The sequence below is a fragment of the Choloepus didactylus genome, chromosome 2 (assembly GCF_015220235.1).
Source record: "Choloepus didactylus isolate mChoDid1 chromosome 2, mChoDid1.pri, whole genome shotgun sequence".
NCBI lineage: Eukaryota > Metazoa > Chordata > Mammalia > Pilosa > Megalonychidae > Choloepus > Choloepus didactylus.
Window position 1 is genome coordinate 82,735,926 of NC_051308.1, and position 23,511 is coordinate 82,759,436.

Genomic DNA, 23,511 nt, shown 5'->3' on the forward strand with positions numbered 1-23,511 from the left:
AAAAGAGCATGATCAGGGACAGAATATGTTTATTCCAGGAATATAAGCATTGTTCAAAACTAGGAAATCTATCAATATACATTAAAACTCACATTAATTTATTGGAGAAAATACTTAGAAACCACATATCCAATAAGGGTTTAATATCCAGAATATATAAAGAAATCCTACAACTCAACAATAAAACAAACAACCCAACTTAAAAATGGGCAAAAGACGCAAAGAGATATTTCCCCAAAGAGGATATACAAATGACTAAAAAGCATATGAAAAGATGCTCAACCTTATTAGCTATTAGGGAACTATAGCTAATAAGTTCAAATTTCAAAACCACAATGAAATACCATTTCACCCCCACTAGAATGGCTACTATTAAAAATGCAGAAAATTACAGGTGTTGGAGAGGATGTGGAGAAACAGGTACACTCATTCATTGCTGGTGGGATTGTAAAACGGTGCAGCCGCCGTGGAAGACAGTTTGGCAGTTCCTCAGAAAACTAAGCAGAGAATTACCATATAACCCTGCAATCCCTCAACTAGGTAGGATTGAACGTAGGGACTTGAACAGATATTTGCACACTGACTTTCATAGCCGTCTTATTCACAATTGCCAGAAGACGGAATCAACCCAAGTGTCCATCACCAATGAAAGGATAAAGAAAATGTGGTATATACATAACAATGAAATATTACTCAGCATTAAAAAGGAATGAAGTTCTTGTTTATGAGACAACATGGATGAATCCTGAGGATGTTATGTTGAGTGAACTAAGCCAAGCACAAGAGGACAAATATATGTCCTGATGTGAAACAATTAGAATAAGCAAACTCACAGAATTAGAATCTAGAATATAGGTTACCAGGGGTAGGGAATGGGGGAGGGCGGTTATATGCTTAATTTGTACAGAATTTCTGTGTGGGTTGATTGTAAAGTTTTGGAAATTGATGGTGGTAATAGTAGCACAACATTGTGAGTGTAATTAACAGCACTGAATTATATATGTGAATGTGGTTAAAAGGAGCAATTTTAGGCCATATATAAGTTACTAGGATAAAAATTAAAAGATAAAACATAGGACTGTACAACACAGTGAACACTACTGTAAACAATGGACTATAGTTAATATTAATATAAAAATGTTCTTTCATGCATTATAACAAATGAACTACACTAAGGCAAGGTGTTAATAATAGGGTGGTAGATAGGAAAAAATATAGTGTAAACTATGGACTATAGTTAATACTACAATTATAGTATTCTTTCATCAATTGTAACAAAGTTACCACAGTGATGCTAAGTGTTAATAATGGGGTGGTGGTACAAGGGAATGTTGTATTTTTTACATGATTTTTGTATATATCTTCTCTAATTAAAAAATATTTAAAACCTAGGAAACCTATTAATATACAATTGTATACAATCAATGGCTCACAGTATCATCACATAGCTGTGCGTACATCCCCATGATCAACTCAATTGTGTTTTGAATACTAACTTAATATATACGATATATATATATATATATTTTTTTTTTGTCACCACCACTTAGGACACAATAATAATGCTATAGTTTTTGTTTAGTTCTATAAGTTCCTTCAGGGGCTAGGCTGTACTTTCTTTGGTTTCACTTGACTGAGTCTACAAAGTACAGTGGCAAGGCTGAGCTCGGAAAGAGAGTTTTGCTAAGGGTGGGGCCCGGGAAGGGCCTAGTCTCAGAGACCTGAAAGATAAGGTGCTCCGCAGTGCGCAAAGCGGGAGACGCTAGAAAAATGATTCCATCAATCAATCACAGATAGGTGCCAGAGGCCCATCTTCCGGCTTTTCATTCATTATAAGACAGAGCAAAACCTCAAGCAATCGATGAGGGCGAAGGGATCCGAAGCCGGGATGGGGGATGGGGGGTGGGTACGGTGGGTCCAGGAATTACCACAATACGTAGAGGAGGGAATAAGCGGCACCTTTCGTCCGCTTCATGTGTCCTGCAATTCCACTCATATCCTACTCTACCAGATAGATGCCTCCTTTCGCTACTCCCCACCCCTGACGGCCTATCCCGAGGACAGGTTCCTGAGTTTGTGGCTACCAATTACAACGAAAAGATTAAAGGGCACCGGAACGGCTGGAGACACTTTCTCCAAAAAGCGTGAACCCAGCAACATCCCGCGAGTCTTGGGTGGGAAGGGCGTCCAATGTAGGGCCGCCCACGCTTCCCCCTACCGGCGCGGAGCAGGCTCAAACAAGTCGCGCGCCGCAGACGCCGCGCGTAGCCCCGAGCTCGTGCTCGGGCGCGCACGCAGCCCCGCCCTCGCCGGCCCATCCGCCCGCCCTCGCCGGCCCATCCGCCCGCCCCGCGCCGCGCTCTCCCCGGCATCTCGGGTTTACTCTGCCTCGGGTGTCCCGCCTCCCGCGCCGTTGGAGGAACTTGCGGCGAGTCTGTGCGCACTGTTAGAGGGAAGACCGGAGAGGCCGGATCTCCTGAGAAGAGAGCGGCAGAGTGTAGCACGGCCTGCCCTGCACGCCCGGGGAGTGGAAGTGGGAGGGAGGCAGAGTTGCGGGAGGGACTGCGGAGTAGGTGAACTTGAGTCCGACTCGAGCTCGGGACGAGACTGGTCGGCTAGGCCCCCTTCCCCGTAGTACACCTGGTTTGAGGAGGACAGACCGGGCACAGAGAGACAGATCGAGAAAGGAGACATGGCCTCGTCATTTCTGCCCACGGGGGCCACCACAGGCGATAGTGGCGGGGAGCTGAGCTCGGAGGAGGATTCTGGAGATGTCGGAGACTCCCTCCAGAGCCCTGAGGTCGAGGCGTCCAGGAGCCTGACAGAGTTGTTTGAGAAGGCTGCAGTGCATCTCCAAAGCCTGATTCAGGTGGCCAGCAGGGAGCAGCTCCTGTATCTGTATGCCAGGTACAAGCAGGTAAAGTCGCAGGGAAGGAGTGGATGTAGGAGAGACAAGGGGGGCTTCTCTTTCTTCCAAAAACTGATTGCAAACATGCATGGTTAATGACTAGGTGTAATGCAGTTTGCGGGTGTTTCGTTTCTGTTTTTAATCATCTGCTAGGGATTAGCATCATTCAGGACATTGGAAGGCCCTATCCTAGGAGTGATACTGTAGCTGGACACTGAGTTTTTCTGTCTTCATTGACTTGCTCAGTGACCTTTCACATATGCTTCTTCCAGCTTCACGGCCCTTGCAAAATAAGAATAATAAAATGTAATTTATCATTCACTCTTTTTTAACAGTTTTATTCACACACCTTACATTCCATCCTAAGTGTATAATCAGTGGCTCTTGGTATAATCATATAAAGTTATGCATGCACCACCACAGTTAATATGAGAACATCTCATTTCTACCCCCACCCCCACTCAAAAAAAATTCCCATACCTTTATGCCCCTCTATTATTGACGTTTAGCTTTGGTATAGTTCCTTTGTTATAATTAATGAAAGAATATTACAACGTTACTGTTAAATATAGACCTTAGTTTGCATTAATTGTATTTTTTCTAATATACCATCCTGTTAGTAACACCTTGTAATAGTGACATATGTTTGTTCTAGTTCATATCATTCACTCTTGCCATGGTAAATGTTAGTAAAAATCTTTGCGATCCAAGAGAAAAATAGGATTGCAATAAATGAGATGATGCAATACAAAATAAAGTACTACTGCTTTTATTATAGTGATTTTTTTAACCCTAACTATCTTAGACTTACGTTTTGGCTGAATATATTTCTGTCTTTTAGATGTAATCCTAAAAATTTTAGAGGATATTTGTTCATGGTCGTACAGATAAATCAGAACTAGATTGAAACTCCCAGCTCTGTCTAAGGTTTTGAACTTAACCTAGAAATTTGGAAATGAATGAGTTATTCATATAAGCCATGTTTAATTTATTATTCGAAGAGTCATTAGTGAGGTACCAGAAGGAAAAGTAGTTTGGCTTATCAATCAACAAATATTTGTTCAGTGTCTTTTATGTGCACAAAACTTAGGTGTTGTGGTGTACAGGGTATGCAGAGAGGCAAAAGCATCATACTTGCCCTCAAGAGGCTTACAAAGTATTTTGAGGTATGTAGATGTAAGCAAGTGAAGAATATCCACGATTATCTGAAAAGGCTATTAAAATTCTCCTCCTTTTTCTAACAACATATCTGTGTGAAGCTGGATTTTCTTCCTATCTTCAGCCAAAACAATATATTGCAACAGTTTGAATGCAGTGAATATGAGAATCCAATTGTCTTCTGTTAAGCCAGAGAGATTTTCAAAATGTGAAAGAATGCCACTCTTCTTACAATTTTTTTGTTTTTGAATATATAGGTTTTTTGTTATTTATGGTAACATATAATGGGTTTATTATTGTTTTAAATTAATTAACCCACTTTTTTTAAATATGTTTCTGCTTTAATTTCTAGTATGGTAAATATCAATAGGGAAAATGAAAACAAAAGCTCTTTGGGGTCCTCAATTTCTAAGATTATCAAGGGATCTTGAGACTAAAAAGTTTGAGAACTGTTGCATTAAAGTCTTCTTTTCATGGCCAGAAAAGCCTACCATTGTCAAATGCATGTTCTCATCAGGGCAAAGGGGAAGGGGAAAATAAGCCCCCCATCCCCTTTTTTATTAAATACAGTTTTATTGTGATATATTCACACACCATACAATCCATCAAAAGTATACAATCAGTAGTTCATGGTATCGTCACATAGTTGTGCATTCATCAGATGGTCAGTTTGGGAACATTTTAATTTTTAACGTAAAAGCCCCTTTTCTTTTTAAGGAAGATGGTTATATAACTTACACACAGCCATTCCCCAGAACCTAGGCAGAAGTTGCATGGACACATGTGATGTTTAGCTGGATGGCCATGTGTCCAGCTGAAACTTCTATTTCTATAGACCAAACGGAGGATAGATGTTGGTATTCCTTTCTGCCATTGGCTGGTGTCTGAATAAAAAACAAAATTGGTAATAACTGCTACTTTTATGATTATATAATTTGTATAGTTTATCTCATTTCATATTTTTAACGATTCAGCAGTTTAAGTGATTTTAGAGAGGCCAGGACTAAAACCCAGTTCTTTATAACATGGAAGACAGAGTGGTATAGCGAAGAGGTATTGGACTTTGAAGTCAAACAGTCCTGGATTGAAATCCTGACTCTACTGCTTCCTGCTGTATGAACTGAGTCAATGCCCCTGAATTTCTCCATCTTCATTTATAAAATGAGTTTGTAATGGCATACTTCACAGTATTAATGTGTGGCTCTGGTGATTGTTCAAGAAATGCAGTTCCTTTTCTCTCTCACCCTTTTTTCTCTGTCAAAGCATACAATTTGATAGCAACTTGAGGGCGATGTGGTTAATTGCTAAGTAGATGCAAGAGATGATTATTGTTATGAATTCAGAGTAGACTGAATCAGTGTAGACTAAAAGAGTTCTTAGAATCTGAGCCTTGAATGGGATTTGAGGGAAGCATAGCACTTTGAAAAACTGAGTGGGAAAAAGGACTTTCAGTTGAGGGGAGTAACATGAGTAAAACACGCAACTAAAAATCCCTAAGGCAGTGAGCAGACCCATCTGTCTGAGTCAAGGGATTAGTTTGATTTTAGTGAAATTCAAATGTGTAAAAGTAATAGGAGGTAGTGGAAAGGCCCCTGAGAAGTAAATTGTGTCAAATTGTGGCATTTAGCATTCGTGAAAATGAGTATTTTGTTGAACACGTTTAATATATTCATTCTTTATGCAACAAACATTTTTTACTACCTCAAATTAGGCACTGTATTAGGTTCTGTGAGTTAAGAATGGTTTCTTAGAGGCTCTACTAGAAAGGTGAGACTGTATCATCTTTCCAAACACAAGGTAGAAAGTGAAAAGTGCCACAAGAAGTGTACAGAGTAAGTGTAAAAGTGCCATAAGAAGTGTGCAGAGTTAAGTGTTATGAGAGTTCATAAGAAAGGGAGATTACTTCTGGCAGTGGGAAACAATGGCTGTATAGTGAATTCTGCACCTTTGTGAATTTCACTAATGCTTATTCACAATGAAAATGATCCCTCTATAGTTTAACTACAAATGTCATTTGACGATTAAAAATAGACATTGACTGCAAACAAGAAGGGTTATTGTAGAATAGAATTTATGTTGTTGTTGAGGAACCCTTGAAATTATTTTTACATGTTTTTTGGCATCTAAATTTATTTTGATGCATTTCATAATAGGGCACTTTTTTTTAAATCTTCATTTTATTGAGATATATTCACATACCATGCAGTCATACAAAACAAATCGTACATTCGATTGTTCATAGTACCATTACATAGTTGTACATTCTTCACCTGAATCAATCCCTGACACCTTCATTAGCACGCACACAAAAATAACAAGAATAATAACTAAAGTGAAAAAGAGCAATTGAAGTAAAAAAGAACACTGGGTACCTTTGTCTGTTTGTTTGTTTGTTTCCTTCCCCTATTTTTCTACTCATCCATCCATAAACTAGACAAAGGGGAGTGTGGTCCTTATGGCTTTCCCAATCCCATTGTCACCCCTCATAAGCTACATTTTTATACAATTGTCTTCGAGATTCATGGGTTCTGGGTTGTAGTTTGATAGTTTCAGGTATCCACCACCAGCTACCCCAATTCTTTAGAACCTAAAAAGGGTTGTCTAAACTGTGCCTAAGAGTGCCCACCAGAGTGACCTCTCGGCTCCTTTTGGAATCTCTCTGCTACTGAAGCTTATTTCATTTCCTTTCACATCCCCCTTTTGGTCAAGAAGATGTTCTCCGTCCCATGATGCCAGGTCTACATTCCTCCCCGGGAGTCATATTCCACGTTGCCAGGGAGATTCACTCCCCTGGGTGTCTGATCCCACGTAGGGGGGAGGGCAGTGATTTCACCTTTCAAGTTGGCTTAGCTAGAGAGAGAGGGCCACATCTGAGCAACAAAGAGGCATTCCGGAGGAGGCTCTTAGGCACAATTATAGGGAGGCCTAGCCTCTCCTTTGCAGCAACCGTCTTCCCAAGGGTAAAACCTACGGTAGAGGGCTCAACCCATCAAACCACCAGTTCCCTATGTCTGTGGTCATGTTCAGCTACCCCAATTCTTGAGAACCTAAAAAGGGTTGTCTAAATTGTGTGTAAGAGTGCCCACCAGAGTGACCTCTTGGCTCCTTTTGGAATCTCTCTGCCACTAAAGCTAATTTCATTTCCTTTCACGTCCCCCTTTTGGTCAAGAAGATGTTCTCCATCCCACGATGCCGGGTCTACATTCCTCCCCGGGAGTCATATTCCGCGTTGCCTGGGATATTCACTCCCTTGGGTGTCTGATCCCACATAGAGGGGAGGGCAGTGATTTCACCGATAGGGCACTTTTAAAATGGTGCATTTTATCATGGAATTTGAGAGAGATGAAATGCTGATAGTGTTATGAGAATCAGCATAAAGTAACTCTGTTTAATTAACCCATGTTAATTACATGTTTAAAATCCATGTTATAAATAAGGATTCTATAATCTACATATTAATTTGTCTACTAATTTATGAATGCAACTGTATGTCACAAATTTTTTTTCTGTATTACAATATTAGATAACAGTAGTTTCATACAATAAGCCAAAGCAGCCTATATTTAAAGTTTGTTTTTGTAAAGAATGTTAAATTTTGTTATTCTATATAGATGCAAATATTTTCTAATCTATATTATTAAATATTTGTAATACATTTGAAAATAAAAAGTTTCTTGGGCATTTCTTTGAAAAAAAAAGTTATTGAAATTTTTTTCCCTCATTTAGGTCAAAATTGGAAATTGCAATACTCCTAAACCAAGCTTCTTTGATTTTGAAGGAAAGCAGAAATGGTAAGAAATTCTTGGAACCTGAATGAGGTTGTTGGAAATGGTTTAGGTGTTTAAGAATTAGAAAGTAGTGAGCAGATTAAAAGAATTATTTTTATATTAATCTCTCTTTGCTGTAGACTACACTAATGACAGGCAATTGGGAGACGGATTAAAAGGATCTGCTTTTAGCTAAGTCTTCTAGAGGATTGTGATGCTGTGATGTTGGTATATAAGTAGTTTACAATAGACATGCATTCCTTACATATGAATAGCTTCTTAGAAAGTAACCATAAAACCTATTGCCTGAGATTTTCCTTTCCTACCTTATAGCCCCTAATGGGTCACTTTTCCCCTCTGAAGGGCTCTTTGGAACAAAGCCAGGAGGATGGGAAAGAAGAGCAGCATAAATCCCCATTTTTTTAAAAACTCTTCCCTTCCCCTACCTCCAGTTTCATCTCCTTGCCTCTCAGTGGTATTCTGTTCCTTGCCCCAATTCCTACCCAGGGCCCTGTAAAGAAGTGCTTATAATAAACTCTTGGGAAGAATGGAAAAACAACAGATACTCGCACTCTCAATTTTTTTTTTACTTGTAATTCAAGGATTCCCTCTTATCATTTATGAGACGTTATTTACTCTTTTCCTTGTCTAAGTGAAAAAAGAGAAATTGCATAGTGTTATAGAAGAAGGACTTTGGCCCATCAGCCCTGGAATTAGAAGTACAGAGGGTGGGGTTAAACAAAACAAAACAAAACAGAAAACAAAGATGAAATATGTAGAGGGAGGAAGTGCTATGAAAAACTTTGCATTCTAGAGCGATGCTGCTCCAAAAGTGGTCCCCTGGACCAAATGCCTGTCTGCAAACTATATGTTAACCATCTGTAGGAAATTCGGAGCTTAAACCTGGATGGTAAATCAGTTGTGTCACCAAGCACACTGATAAGTTCAGTTGGAGTTTTTTTGTATAAAATTTTCTCAGTGAAAGGAGCATTGCTTTGATTTACGTTCTGGCATAAGCTTTCTTTGCTGATAATAATAAACAGTTTTCCGACTGGCACTTTATTACTGTACTAGAAAATACCTGATGTAACTTTTATTGTATTTTGTTTTAATTTGAGTTTTTTTTAACTTCACTAATATTTTTTCTAGTACCTCACCTGTTTTTCCATTGTTTTTAGCAATTAGAGAAGTTTAGTTTTTACAACCACCATAGTAATAATTCATTCAGGCAAGATCATCAGTGGACACTAAAACCTTTGCACAGTATGACCTACATTTTGCTTTATTAATTACAAAGGAGAAACCTAGCAGACACTGCCTTTTTCAAGTCATCAGTCTTATCATTGGTGAGGGAACAAACTGATATCATGTGCCCCCGATGTGATACGTTGTAAAGTACATGTCACCTATGTATTGCTCTTGCCAAAATATTGATCCTGATTTCAATCATGATTAAACACCTTTGTCAAGAGCGCTATATAGGTGAGACAAATCCAAATTGAAGGATGCTTTATAAAACAACTGTTTTGGACTTTTAAAAAGTCCACAAAATATTTGAAAAATTGTTAATATTGTGGAAGACCCAAAGGGCTAAAGAAATATGAAACTCAATACTATGTGTGAATCTTGAATGGCTCCTTGTCTGGGGGAGAAAAGCTATGAAGGACATTATTGGGACAGTTAGGGGAAATCTGACTATGGTCTATATAATAGATAATAGATTGATGTTAAACTTTGATGCATGTTTATATATTTGGGGATAAAGTATTATGGTATACACAAGTTACTCTCAAGTTTTGTAAAAATAAGTTTAGAAAACCTCAGAAAGGATGTTTTATTCATCATAGGAACAAGAAGATAGTAAAAAACTGTGGGACTGAGTTTTGTTTTACAGTGGATCAGGGAAATAGAGGAAACCCTGGTTGGGAGTAGAAAGAATTGGCAGGGAAAAACAAGGAAGCAGGCCTGTCTTTGCAGCTGGCAGAAAAAAAGAAAGGAATGACCAGAAAGGGGCTGAGGACTAAAACATCCCATTTTCTTGGTATTTATACTGTAGGAAGTTCCTACCTTCTTACTACACATTAGTCCCTTTTCTCTACCTCACCACTCATTATTTTTGAAGTCCCTACCTGAGGCCTCAGGATGCAGTACTAGTAACTTAACAGCAGAAGAGGAAAGTGTCTTTCTTGCTTCTCAAGTAAGAAGTTTGAAGCATTTTCCATACTTGTGAAATGCCATAACATTTGTAAGTTAATTTGTAAGTTAGGAACTACCTAACAGACCATGCGTTCTCAACAGAGATGAAAATTGATTTTGGGGGGATAATAAAGTCTGGATATTACAATGGTCTGTGGTCCTTCAAAGTTCAACAGATATGTAGTATATCTGTTATTAAAATTTCATGGGGGAGAGTAACTAGGAAAGAATAAAGTCTTGAAAGACTCTTTAGGTAGGGTGATAAGGAAAATAGGTTGAAAAACACTGCTATAGATCAGTGTAAATGTAAATAGAGAAGGCTACTCATTTATGGCTTATTATCTTTATCCTCAGACTCTTAAAATGTGTATGCAAATTGTTTTTTATTAATAAAAAGAAATATGCTATTTGTGTTATTTATATACTTAATAATAGGTCATTTTGGATATTCTGTACTATAGGGAAGCATGGAAAGCACTTGGTGATTCAAGTCCCAGCCAAGCAATGCGGGAATATATTGCAGTAGTTAAAAAATTAGATCCAGGTTGGAATCCTCAGGTAAGATTTAATCATTGTAAATGATACTTTCAAAAAACATCATCTTTCTCTCAAAATTGTTACACTGTTTATCTATCTAAAAATATTGCTCAAATATTAACAGCTACTGATACTGAGAACTTCTCTGAATTATAGAGAATTTTTAAAAGCATAACAATTTTCAATCCTGTAAGAATTCAGTTCATTTCAGAATTTGAAAGAGTTTAACTTGAGATCATTGTTGTGATCTTAGGGAAAGGAAGCTTTCTCTTGTTTTTTTTCTTTTTTTAAAATTTTTATGAGCACCTTCTTTGTGAGCACACAATGCTTATAGGAAAGGATGAAAGATGAATAATACGTAGTTTCTGCCATTATGTAATTTAAATATATAGAGTAGATAAAACTCATAAAAATATGATAACAGTGTATAGCAATAATAACACAAGTGCTTGGGAGTCCAGTGGAAGGAGATATTACTTTGGACTTTGCGAGAATTAGATATTATTCATTAAATATACTCTGATTTTCTATATAGTTATTGGGGAACATCTTAAAACATCTAGAAGGAATTTTTTTTAATAATTCAATTTTATTGAGATATATTCACATACCATACAGTCATACAAAGCGTACAATCAGTTGTTCACAGTACCATCATACAGTTGTGCGTCCATCACCAAAATCAATTTTTGAACCTTTAGAAGGAATTTAATAAAAGTGTGGTTGCTATTTTATTTTAAAAACTTTTTAAAACCTGGTTGACGGGTGTTTCAGTGAGATGAGGCAGCATTGGTACCATGTCAAGAATACAAATTGGGTATTTCTTTTCAATCAAAATATTTAGTCCATATGCTTCAATGGTGAATGAATTCAGCAATTTTCAATGAATTTTAATAGTTAAATTATTTCATGGATGCAGTTATTAGCTGTATAAAAGATTTTTTCCCATCAATTATGCAATCTTAAAATCTCAGAGTTGTAAGGAACCTTAAAGAAGTATGTATTATGACAAAGTGTATCTTAATTATGATTATAAAGGAGGAGAGATATCCAATTTAAATTATCTGTAATGATATGACCACCTTTAGAAGTCAATGCAAAATATCCTGAATGTTTTTGATGTGCATGAGTACTCATTCTTAGAAATTTTCCATTTTATTAATAGCTTTTATAAAACAACTGGTATGTATCATAAAGTTCTTAAGGGCTTAAAATCTGAAATTCAGTGGTCAAAGCAGGTGCCCTTCTGAGCCTAACTCAACCTGAAGTCATATAGCACAATGTTTAAAAACATTTGGCTCTGACCCAGAAGTTTTGGGTCTGGGTCAGAGCCAAAGGACTTTATCACTCATGACATAAGCAAGCTGCATGAACTTCATTAGGTTTGCATCAGTTTCCGATGTCCTCCAAGTCTTACAGGTGTGATGCAGGTAGACTTAGGTGGATTCCTGCATGTGTAGTGGGTTGGGCGGTGTGAAAGGAGTACTGAGCTTGGGGGATTGACCACTTTTGTAGCTTGCTCTTTGTCAGAGGGTGAGAGAGACATTACCTTGTATCTGAACGTGGCTTGCTGCAAACTCAACTTTAAGAAATGACTTTGGTAAAGAGTGGTTAGGGCCTGGCATACCCAACGAAAATGTGGGCAGACATTTAGAGTCCATGATGAATTGCCTTTCCTAACTTTCATGTACTTATATCAGTATGGGCTCAATGGATTTCTGTTTTACTCAATAGATTATAATCCTTTACAGTCATTTATTTGGCCACTGGAAGCCCTTCAAGATGGCTCTTGCATCCTTTAGACATGTCTCCATCACTCTTTGAGTATTTTCTTACTTTCTGGCACAAGCAGTTCCAGGCTCATCTTAAACTTTCCCTGTCCCAGCCCTGGAATCGGTTATTTCCCTGTGGTTCCTACAGGGTATATTCTGGTCTTCCCCTCTTTTCCATATTTATAACTCCTTTCTCTAACAGAAACCTGGCTCCCATTATCCTCAGTATATTTACTTGCTCAAGCCTAGAATACACAAAAAGTTTCAGAATTGCTAACCGATACGACATTGAAAAGCAAACTTACTAACTAAAGGTTACTATTTGTTTACAGGTTCTTTTTTTTTTTTGAGGCAAAACTTATATACAGTGAAATGCACAAATCTTAAGTGTATAATTCAGTGAGTTTTGAATAAATATGCAAAGCAGTTTGTAAAAATTTTGATGAGATTGGAAAATAATTGCATACTAGTCGCCTTGTTTTTCCTGACTACTACCTAATTGACTCAGTGGTCACTTGGGAAATAAAGGTTCCTTTTTAATGTGGATGCTCTGAATCATGAAGTAACCCTGTTCCAAAGTGCTTCCTTGCTTCTAAATCTGCAGGCTTAAATAATGTTGACATGTAAAGCAGGACCAGTGAAGTCCCGTAGCAATTTTAATACATTTTTTACTCTAGACAAAAAAAGATGACTTTTTATAGCCTAATAAGTATATTGACAGTTCTGTAAGAGGATGTTTTCCAAATTAAAGAATTGATGTTTTTTCCCAATAATTCCTAATTAATACCTCATATTTTCCATAACTCTTTTGAGAAGATTCTTGTTCTAAGTGCACAGTGTAATGAGTACTCTTTCTTTGGCATCCTATACAAAGTTTTTTAAATAATAATAGAATGATAGAATTTGAGCTTGTTTGGTATCTATTAATCCTACTTATTACTTATAGCACATTAATGATCTCTCTTCAGATCACACCGATTAAAAGACTAATATCATATACTTAGCATATATAATTAAAATTTTATCCCATTCTTTAATGGATTACTGTTTCATGTTGGATCAAATGTAAAATGGGGCATTTTGTCTTTTTTGTCTAACACCTGTTAAGGTTTTATTGATTTAGTCATTCATTCCACACACTATGTGCAAGCTATAGCTCTAGAGGCTAGGGTCACAGAAGTAAACAAAGTGATAAATCCTTGCTCTTAGAGAGTTTACAGTCTGGTAGGAATAAATAATATCATAGATAAGTTAATATTATAGTATATTAGAAGATGATAACTGCAATGATGAGAAAGGGGAGGGAGTACAGTAGGTAGAGTTACAATTTCAAGCAAGATGATCAAGGAAGGCTCACTGAAAAGGTGACATTGAACATAGAGTTGAAGGAAGTGGAGGAGTAAGCCATATAGTTATCAAGGGAAGGGCGTTCCGGACAGACAGAACAGCCAGTACAAGTCTTTTTTTTTTTTTAATGCAATTTTATTGAGATATATTCACATACCAGATAATCATCCAAAGTGTACAATCAGTGGTTCATGGTATCATCATATACTTGTGCATTCATCACCACAATCAATTTTTGAACATTTTCATTACTCAAAAAAAAAAAAAAAAGAATAAATAAAAGAGAATACCCAAAACATCCCATTTCCTTTATCCTACCCCATTATTTATTTATTTATTGTCTTTATTTTCTTACCCATCTCTCCATACACTGGACAGAGGGATTGTCAGTTGCAAGGCTTTCACATTTACACAGTCACACCGTAAAAGCCAAATAGTTATACAGTCATCTTCAAGAATCAAGGCTACTGAATTACAGTTAAACACTTTCAGGTATTTTCTTCTAGCTATTCAAATACACTAAAAACGAGAAATCTCTTAGTCATTGAAACTTTATTTTGTTTCATTTCTCTTCTGCCTTTTGGTCCAAGAAGCCTTCTTCAATCCCACGATGCCAGGGCCAGGCTCATCACCACGAGTCATGTTCCTTGTTGCCAGGGAGAGTTATACCCCTGGGAGTCATGCCCCACATAGAGGGGAGGGTAGTGAGTTCACCTACAGAGTCAGCTTAGAGAGAGAGAGAGAGGCCACATCTGAGAAACAAAAGAGATTCTTTGGGGTGACTCTTAGGCATAATTATAAGTAGGCTTAGCTTCTCCTTTGCAGGAATAAGTTTCATGAGGGCCAGGGCTTGGCCTATTAAATTGGTAGTCCTCAGTGCTTGTGAGAATGTCAGTAATTCCTAGGTGGGGGAGTTTAATATTTCCACAAGTACAAGTCTTTAAGGCAGGTTCAGGATTGGTGTGCTCAAAATCCCTACCACAAACATGACTGAATTGAGTGTACGGGAATGAAAGGCAGAGAAGTGGGAAAGGATACAGGTTGGGGCACATGGGGTAGGGCCTTATAGACTATGTAAGGATTATGGCCTTTGTCAGAATGAAAGGGGAAATACAGTCTTATAAAAAGATACAGTTATTCTTCTACATTGTCCAATAAATAATACCTTAATGAAAGTAATACATGCATATGGAAATAAAAGCTCAAAACAGTATAGAATAAAGTATAAAATGAAACTTTTAAGTTCCTTGTCCCATACTCATTCAGTTCTATTCCCTGTAAGTAACTGTCTACTTTTATTTTTTTATTTTTATTTTTAATTTTTTTATTGTGGTGCTTTATATACAACACAAATTTTCCCTTTTTAACCACGTTCATGTTCAGTGTTCTCAGTCACATTCGCAGTGTTGTGCTCCTCTCACTACCATCCTTTATCAAAACTTTTCATCGTCCCAAACACTTTTGACTGCTTCTGTCATTCTGCATTGCTACCTCCATAACATTAAGCTCTAGATCCTTTATTTTATTCTTTTCAAAAGTGTTCTTTGTAAATTGAACATTTATTTGTGACATGTAGGTGAAGATTAACCTGGATAGTTCCTGCAGTTGCATTCCACCTCCATTTCTATTCACACCTGGTAAAACCTCTTATGACCACCAGAGGGAGCAAAGTTCATTGTAAATAAGATGATTTTATTCTCAGAACTTACTAGGGTTTTCTGTCTGAATCACTAGTATTGATACCTTGATTTTCAGTGACCATCTGTTCCCTTATGTATATATTTTAAATTCTTCAGATCTTTAAAACTTTTATGTTTGCTTGGGATCTTATTGGTAACTTCATTTCTCTTCACCTCATTGGTCTGATGACTCCTGGACTAGGATCCATTGTATTACATTTATGTGTTGTTTGTAAAGATAAATGGCATGGATGGAGGAACTTGTACTCTCCTCTCTTTTGTTCCAGTAGCTGCATAAGTAGTCATCTAGCTGTCTAGTGGCCATCTAGCCTTTCTAGCAAAACTTGCTCCTATTCATCTGTGTTTTTTGTAACATCATCTACTTATTTTTTACCTGTAAAAATTCATTGAAAGTCAGACTAGATAAATTCATATATGTACCTCTAAAGGTAGTCATAACTTTTAGTTTATATTTTTAAAAATAATTAGGCAATGTTTGTTTTTGCCGAAAACTTACCCCCTTTGACTTTTTTTCTCATCATTAATGTTTAATTTGTGTTGACTGTCAGAATATTAGTATTGAATTAGGTTTCTTTTCTTTAGCTGCCTCATGATGGAGAATCATTCTTTAAGGTAGATCTTCTCATATATTAAAACTATCATCTCAGAAAGAACCTTAGCTCACCTTGTCTAATGGTACTACATCTAGCCTATAAGGTACTCAAACCCAAGGACCAGTTTGTATTCATCATTCTATCTCCAGCATAGCTCCCTCACCTCCCTCACCCCCATGGCCATAGAAGGTACCTAGTAAGTAGTTTTTATATCATTCTGTCCTCATTCTCTTTTCCAAAATAACAGTAATCCCTTTACATTTCTCTTTTAAGGCATATTTCTAGTCCTCTTCTCATTCCTCTCTTGTTTCTTTAAATTCTAAGGCATAATAATGCTCAGTATAGGGGGATTACTTTGTTTAATTCAACTGTTATCTATATAGAGTATAGATATGCAGGATGCTATTTTAATTCCTGAAAAACTACCTGGCAATAAACAGAAAACACAGGCTTTATGGTTAAGGACTAATGATCTCCTTGAAAAGATTGAAATAGATACATGTGGGGAAAGTAGATTTTGAATTAAGATTTGAGTGTGGTAAAAGCCATTTTTAGAGGTGATAGGAATATCATAAAGTGTGAAATTTGCATGATTAAATAATGGTTTGCCCCAGGATTCAGCTTATGTTGATGGTTTTGCAAACTGTTTCTCTCTCTCTAATATTCTTGTAGTTTTAACTGCAACCTATGTTGATTCTCAATTTATTGTTTAGCTCAGACCTTTTCTGTGATCCCGATCAGGGCTCAGAGTTTTTTTTTTTTTTGTTTTGTTTTTAATTAGCACCAGGTTTACAAAAAAGATCAAAAAGTCAAATGCCTGCAGGGACTAGGCAGTTAACGTAAATGGATGAAGTAGGTTGGAATTTATATGGGGACTGTAGTGTACAAGGGAAGTTCATGCCCTACCCTAAAGAGAGATACTGGACCTTAGCTCTATGGTTATTGCTTGAAGGGCTTGGAAGTGCCAGATGTGATACGAAATCTTATTTAATAGTACTTTCATATATGTAGTTTACTCAGGAGAGAATCCTAGGAGTCATCCCAGATTCTTTCTTTACCACCACCCCTTAGTGACCCATTCGATTAGTTACCAAGTCCCACTAATTTTACCATCTAAATATTTCACATCCATCACTTTCTTTTCATCCTTACTACCTCTGTCTTAGTACAGTCAGGCTCTCATCATCTCTTGCCTAGGCTATTGCAGTACCTCCAGTGTGTCCTCCCTGTTTTGAGTCTCGTCCCTCTCAATTCTGTCCTCCACATTGCTTCTAAAATGACTTATCCGAAGTGCAAATCTGACCTTGTTTTCCCTGTTTAAAAGTGGTCCCCTCCCGGGAGGAATCTAGGCCCAGCATCGTGGGATGGAGAACATCTTCTTGACCAAACGGGGGATATGAAAGGAAATGAAATAAGTTTCAGTGGCTGAGAGATTCCAAAAGGAGCTGAGAGGTCACTCTGGTGGGCACTCTTATGCACAATACAGACAACCCTTTTTAGGTTCTGATGAATTGGAATAGGTAGCAGTAAATACCTGAAACTATCAAACTACAATCCAGAACCCTTGAATCTTGAAGACGATTGTATAAAATTGTAGCTTATTAGGGGTGACAATGTGATTGGGAAAACCATATGGACCACACTTCCCTTTGTCCAGTGTATGGATGAATGAGTAGGAAAATGGGGGCAAAAAACAAAACAAAACAAAACAAAAAACCCAGTGTTCATTTTTACTTTAATTGTTCTTTTTCGCTTTAATTTTTATTTTTGTTATTTTTGTGTGTGTGGTAATGAAAATGTTCAAAAATTAATTTTGGTGATGAACGCACAACTATATAATGGAATGTATGCTTTGTATGACTGCATGGTATGTGAATATATCTCAATAAAAACGAATTGAAAAAAAGTGGTCCCCTGTTCCTCGTAGACTAAATTAGTATGGCATACATAGTCTGCCATAATCTGGTTCATAGCTACATTTCAGTCCCACTGCCTACCTCTCCTCACCTTTTATTTTATGTTCCGGTAGTATCAGACTGCTTGTATTTCCCTGCAGTATTGTTTCAACATCCTGGCCATGCATCAGAATCCCTTGATGCTTAAGCCTCACCCCAGATTTACTTAATCAAAATTTATGGTGGGTTGGGTCCTGGCATCTGGTTGGTTTGTCTTTTTTATTCCCAAAATTATTTTGAAGCTCACGGCCCAGGATTGTCAATATCCACTGCCTTATATCTTACTATTTTCATACGTCCTTAGTTCAAGTTGTTTTCTCTGTCTGAAAAACCCTCTCTCTCTTTGTTCTATTAATTTATACTCATCCTTCAGTACTCACTTCAGGGTATATTCACCTCGAGGAATCTTTTCCTCATTCCTTGAACCATACTGAAAGAGGCAAAGTGCCTGTTCTTTCTGGTCTGTGTTCTCATTGTACTTACCCCCTTGAATTCAAATTATCTGTGTCTTTCTCTCCTATTATACTGTGAACTCCAGAATTAAGATTATATCTTATTCATAATTATATTTCCTATGCCAGCACAGGATTGAACGTTGAAGATGTTCAGTAAATGTTGAACTGAACTAACTGAACTTACCTGGCAGTCATGTGTGGTCCAAGGGAAGTTCAAGTTCCTATACCTATTAACGCAATTTGGCCAGATTACCTTGATATCTGAGTGTGCTGTTCTTCTGCTTACTTTGCTTTGTATAGCTTTGCTAATTTTAATAACACCAAGTTAATAGAAAATCAGGTTAAGAACCTGTATAAATTGAATTCAAATTCTATACTTTTATTCCTTTTTTGGTGTGGGTTGCGTCCGTGTTTTCTCAGATATGTTCTGTCTGTATTAGTTGGGTGGGATTAATTGGATAAATATTGTAATCTTTGTGCAGGAACATTAAGGTTAAGGCCATTTTTTTTTTTTTTGTAGTTTTTTTTTTTTTTTTTAATCTTCATTTTATTGAGATATATTCACATACCACGCAGTCATACAAAACAAATCGTACTTTCGATTGTTTACAGTACGATTACATAGTGGTACATTCATCACCCAAATCAATCCCTGACACCTTCATTAGCACACACACAAAAATAACAAGAATAATAATTAGAGTGAAAAAGAGCAATTGAAGTAAAAAAGAACACTGGGTACCTTTGTCTGTTTCCTTCCCCTATTTTTCTTTTTTTTTTTTTTTTTTTTTTAAATCATCATTTTATTGAGATATATTCACATACCACGCAGTCATACAAAACAAATTGTACTTTCGATTGTTTACAGTACCATTACATAGTTGTACATTCATCACCTAAATCAATCCCTGACACCTTCATTAGCACACACACAAAAATAACAAGAATAATAATTAGAGTGAAAAAGAGCAATTGAAGTAAAAAAGAACACTGGGTACCTTTGTCTGTCTGTTTCCCTCCCCTACTTTTCTACACATCCATCCATAAACTAGACAAAGTGGTGTTTGGTCCTTATGGCTTTCCCAATCCCATTGTCACCCCTCATAAGCTACATTTTTATACAACTGTCTTCGAGATTCATGGGTTCTGGGTTGTAGTTTGATAGTTTCAGGTATCCACCACCAGCTACCCCAATTCTTTAGAACCTAAAAAGGGTTGTCTAAAGTGTGCATAAGAGTGCCCACCAGAGTGACCTCTCGGCTCCTTTTGGAATCTCTCTGCCACTGAAGCTTATTTCATTTCCTTTCACATCCCCCTTTTGGTCAAGAAGATGTTCTCCGTCCCACGGTGCCAGGTCTACATTCCTCCCTGGGAGTCATATTCCACGTTGCCAGGGAGATTCACTTCCCTGGGTGTCTGATCCCACGTAGGGGGGAGGGCAGTGATTTCACCTTTCAAGTTGGCTTAGCCAGAGAGAGAGGGCCACATCTGAGCAACAAAGAGGCATTCAGGAGGAGACTCTTAGGCACAAATACAGGGAGGCCTAGCCTCTCCTTTGCAGCAACCGTCTTCCCAAGGGTAAAACTTATGGTAGAGGGCTCAACCCATCAAACCACCAGTCCCCTATGTCCGCGGTCATGTCAGCAACCATGGAGGTGGGGTAGGCGAACACCCCTGCATTCTCCACAGGCTCCTCAAGGGGGCACCACATCTTTTTTTTTTTTTTTTTTCCCCTTTTTTTTCTTTTTTCTTTTTTTTTTTTTTTTTTTTTTTTTTTTTTAACTTTCCCTTCTTTTTTCAAATCACCTGTATGAAAAAAAAAGTTAAAAAGAAAACAAACATACAATAAAAGAGCATTTCAAAGAGACCATAGCAAGGGAGTAAGAAAAAGACAACTAACCTAAGATAACTGCTTAACTTCCAACATGTTCCTACTTTACCCCAAGAAAGTTACATAATATAGCAACATTTCAGTGAACTTGTTCCTACTACAACCATCAGAAATTAACAGACCATAGTCATTTCTGGGCATCCCCAGAACGTTAAATAGCTTATCTGTTCTTCCTGGATTATTGTTCCCCCTTCCTTAATTGCTCTCTACTGCTAGTTCCCCTACATTCTACATTATAAACCATTTGTTTTACATTTTTCAAAGTTCACATTAGTGGTAGCATATAATATTTCTCTTTTTGTGCCTGGCTTATTTCGCTCAGCATTATGTCTTCAAGGTTCATCCATGTTGTCATATGTTTCACCAGATCGTTCCTTCTTACTGCCGCGTAGTATTCCATCGTGTGTATATACCACATTTTATTTATCCACTCATCTGTTGAAGGACATTTGGGTTGTTTCCATCTCTTGGCAATTGTGAATAATGCTGCTATGAACATTGGCGTGCAGATATCTGTTCGTGTCACTGCTTTCCGATCTTCCGGGTATATACCGAGGAGTGCAATCGCTGGATCGAATGGTAGCTCTATATCTAGTTTTCTAAGGAACTGCCAGACTGACTTCCAGAGTGGCTGAACCATTATACAGTCCCACCAACAATGAATAAGAGTTCCAATTTCTCCACATCCCCTCCAGCATTTGTAGTTTCCTGTTTGTTTAATGGCAGCCATTCTAACCGGTGTTAGATGGTATCTCATTGTGGTCTTAATTTGCATCTCTCTAATAGCTAGTGAAGCTGAACATTTTTTCATGTGTTTCTTGGTCATTTGTATTTCCTCTTCAGAGAACTGTCTTTTCATATCTTTTGCCCATTTTATAATTGGGCTATCTGTACTATTGTCATTGAGTTGTAGGATTTCTTTGTATATGCAAGATATCAGTCTTTTGTCAGATACATGGTTTCCAAAAATTTTTTCCCATTGAGTTGGCTGCCTCTTTACCTTTTTGAGAAATTCCTTTGAGGTGCAGAAACTTCTAAGCTTGAGGAGTTCCCATTTATCTATTTTCTCTTTTGTTGCTTGTGCTTTGGGTGTAAAGTCTAGGAAGTGGCCTCCTAATACAAGGTCTTGAAGATGTTTTCCTACATTATCTTCTAGGAGTTTTATGGTACTTTCTTTTATATTGAGATCTTTGGTCCATTTTGAGTTAATTTTTGTGTAGGGGGTGAGGTAGGGGTCCTCTTTCATTCTTTTGGATATGGATATCCAACTCTCCCAGCCCCATTTGTTGAAAAGACCATTATGGCTCAGTTCGGTGACTTTGGGGGCCTTATCAAAGATCAGTCGGCCATAGATCTGAGGGTCTATCTCTGAATTCTCAATTCGATTCCATTGATCTATATGTCTATCTTTGTGCCAGTACCATGCTGTCTTGGCAACTGTGGCTTTATAATAAGCTTCAAAGTCAGGGAGTGTAAGTCCTCCCACTTCGTTTTTCTTTTTTAGAGTGTCTTTAGCAATTCGAGGCATCTTCCCTTTCCAAATAAATTTGATAACTAGCTTTTCCAAGTCTGCAAAGTAGGTTGTTGGAATTTTGATTGGGATTGCATTGAATCTGTAGATGAGTTTGGGTAGAATTGACATCTTAATGACATTTAGCCTTCCTATCCATGAACATGGAATATTTTTCCATCTTTTAAGGTCCCCTTCTATTTCTTTTAGTAGAGTTATGTAGTTTTCTTTGTATAGGTCTTTTACATCTTTGGTTAAGTTGATTCCTAGGTACTTGATTTTTTTAGTTGCTATTGAAAATGGTATCTTTTTCTTGAGTGTCTCTTCAGTTTGTTCATTTCTAGCATATAGAAACATTACTGACTTATGTGCATTAATCTTGTATCCCGCTACTTTGCTAAATTTGTTTATTAGCTCTAGTAGGTGTATCGTTGATTTCTCAGGGTTTTCTAGATATAAGATCATATCATCTGCAAACAATGACAGTTTTACTTCTTCTTTTCCAATTTGGATGCCTTTTATTTCTTTGTCTTGCCGGATTGCCCTGGCTAGCACTTCCAGCACAATGTTGAATAACAGTGGTGACAGCGGGCATCCTTGTCTTGTTCCTGATCTTAGAGGGAAGGCTTTCAGTCTCTCACCATTGAGTACTATGCTGGCTGTGGGTTTTTCATATATGCTCTTTATCATGTTGAGGAAGTTTCCTTCAATTCCTACCTTTTGAAGTGTTTTTATCAAAAAGGGATGTTGGATTTTGTCAAATGCTTTTTCAGCATCTATTGAGATGATTAATTGATTTTTCCCTTTCGAGTTTTTAATGTGTTGTAATACATTGATTGTTTTTCTGATGTTGAACCATCCTTGCATGCCTGGAATGAACCCCACTTGGTCATGGTGTATGATTTTTTTAATGTGTCTTTGGATTCGATTTGCAAGTATTTTGTTGAGGATTTTTGCATCTATATTCATTAGGGAGATTGGCCGGTAGTTTTCCTTTTTTGTAGCATCTTTGCCTGGTTTTGGTATTAGATTGATGTTAGCTTCATAAAATGAGTTAGGTAGTGTTCCATTTTTTTCAGTGTTTTGAAAGAGTTTGAGTAAGATTGGTGTCAGTTCTTTCTGGAAAGTTTGGTAGAATTCCCCTGTGAAGCCATCTGGCCCTGGGCATTTATTTGTGGGAAGATTTTTGATGACTGATTGGATCTCTTTGCTTGTGATGGGTTGGTTGAGGTCTTCTATTTCTTCTCTGGTCAGTCTAGGTTGTTCATATGTTTCCAGGAAATTGTCCATTTCTTCTACATTATCCAGTTTGTTGCCATACAGTTGTTCATAATATCCTCTTATAATTTTTTTAATTTCTTCAGGATCTGCAGTTATGTCACCTTTTTCATTCATTATTTTGTTTCTATGGGTCTTCTCTCTTTTTGATTTTGTCAGTCTAGCTAGGGGCTTGTCAATCTTGTTGATCTTCTCAAAGAACCAACTTTTGGTGATATTTATCCTTTCTATTGTTTTTTTGTTCTCTATGTCATTTATTTCTGCTTTAATCCTTGTTATTTCTTTTCTTCTACTTGGTTTAGGATTGGTTTGCTGTTCATTTTCTAGCTTCTTCAGTTGATCCATTAGTTCTTTGATTTTGGCTCTTTCTTCCTTTTTAATATATGCGTTTAGTGCTATAAATTTCCCCCTTAGCACTGCTTTTGCTGCATCCCATAGGTTTTG

At 37.3% G+C, this 23,511-nt stretch overlaps 1 protein-coding gene across 3 annotated transcripts in view; it reads left to right on the forward strand.

The window, feature by feature from the left end:
* Positions 1 to 2,347: 2,347 nt before the first annotated feature.
* ACBD6 (acyl-CoA binding domain containing 6) overlaps positions 2,348 to 23,511 on the forward strand; it is a 369,499-nt gene continuing 348,335 nt past the window's right edge. For 2 of the 3 annotated variants that reach the window (XR_005215157.1, XM_037825239.1), the window contains exons 1-3: positions 2,348 to 2,917; positions 7,793 to 7,857; positions 10,491 to 10,587. Coding sequence is in view for 2 of the 3 variants with exons in the window: in XM_037825239.1 (XP_037681167.1) it covers positions 2,693 to 2,917; positions 7,793 to 7,857; positions 10,491 to 10,587 (387 nt within the window). In the remaining variant the exon portion in view is untranslated. The remainder of the gene's footprint in view (positions 2,918 to 7,792; positions 7,858 to 10,490; positions 10,588 to 23,511) is intronic. The other variant, XM_037825238.1, reaches the window with a different exon arrangement.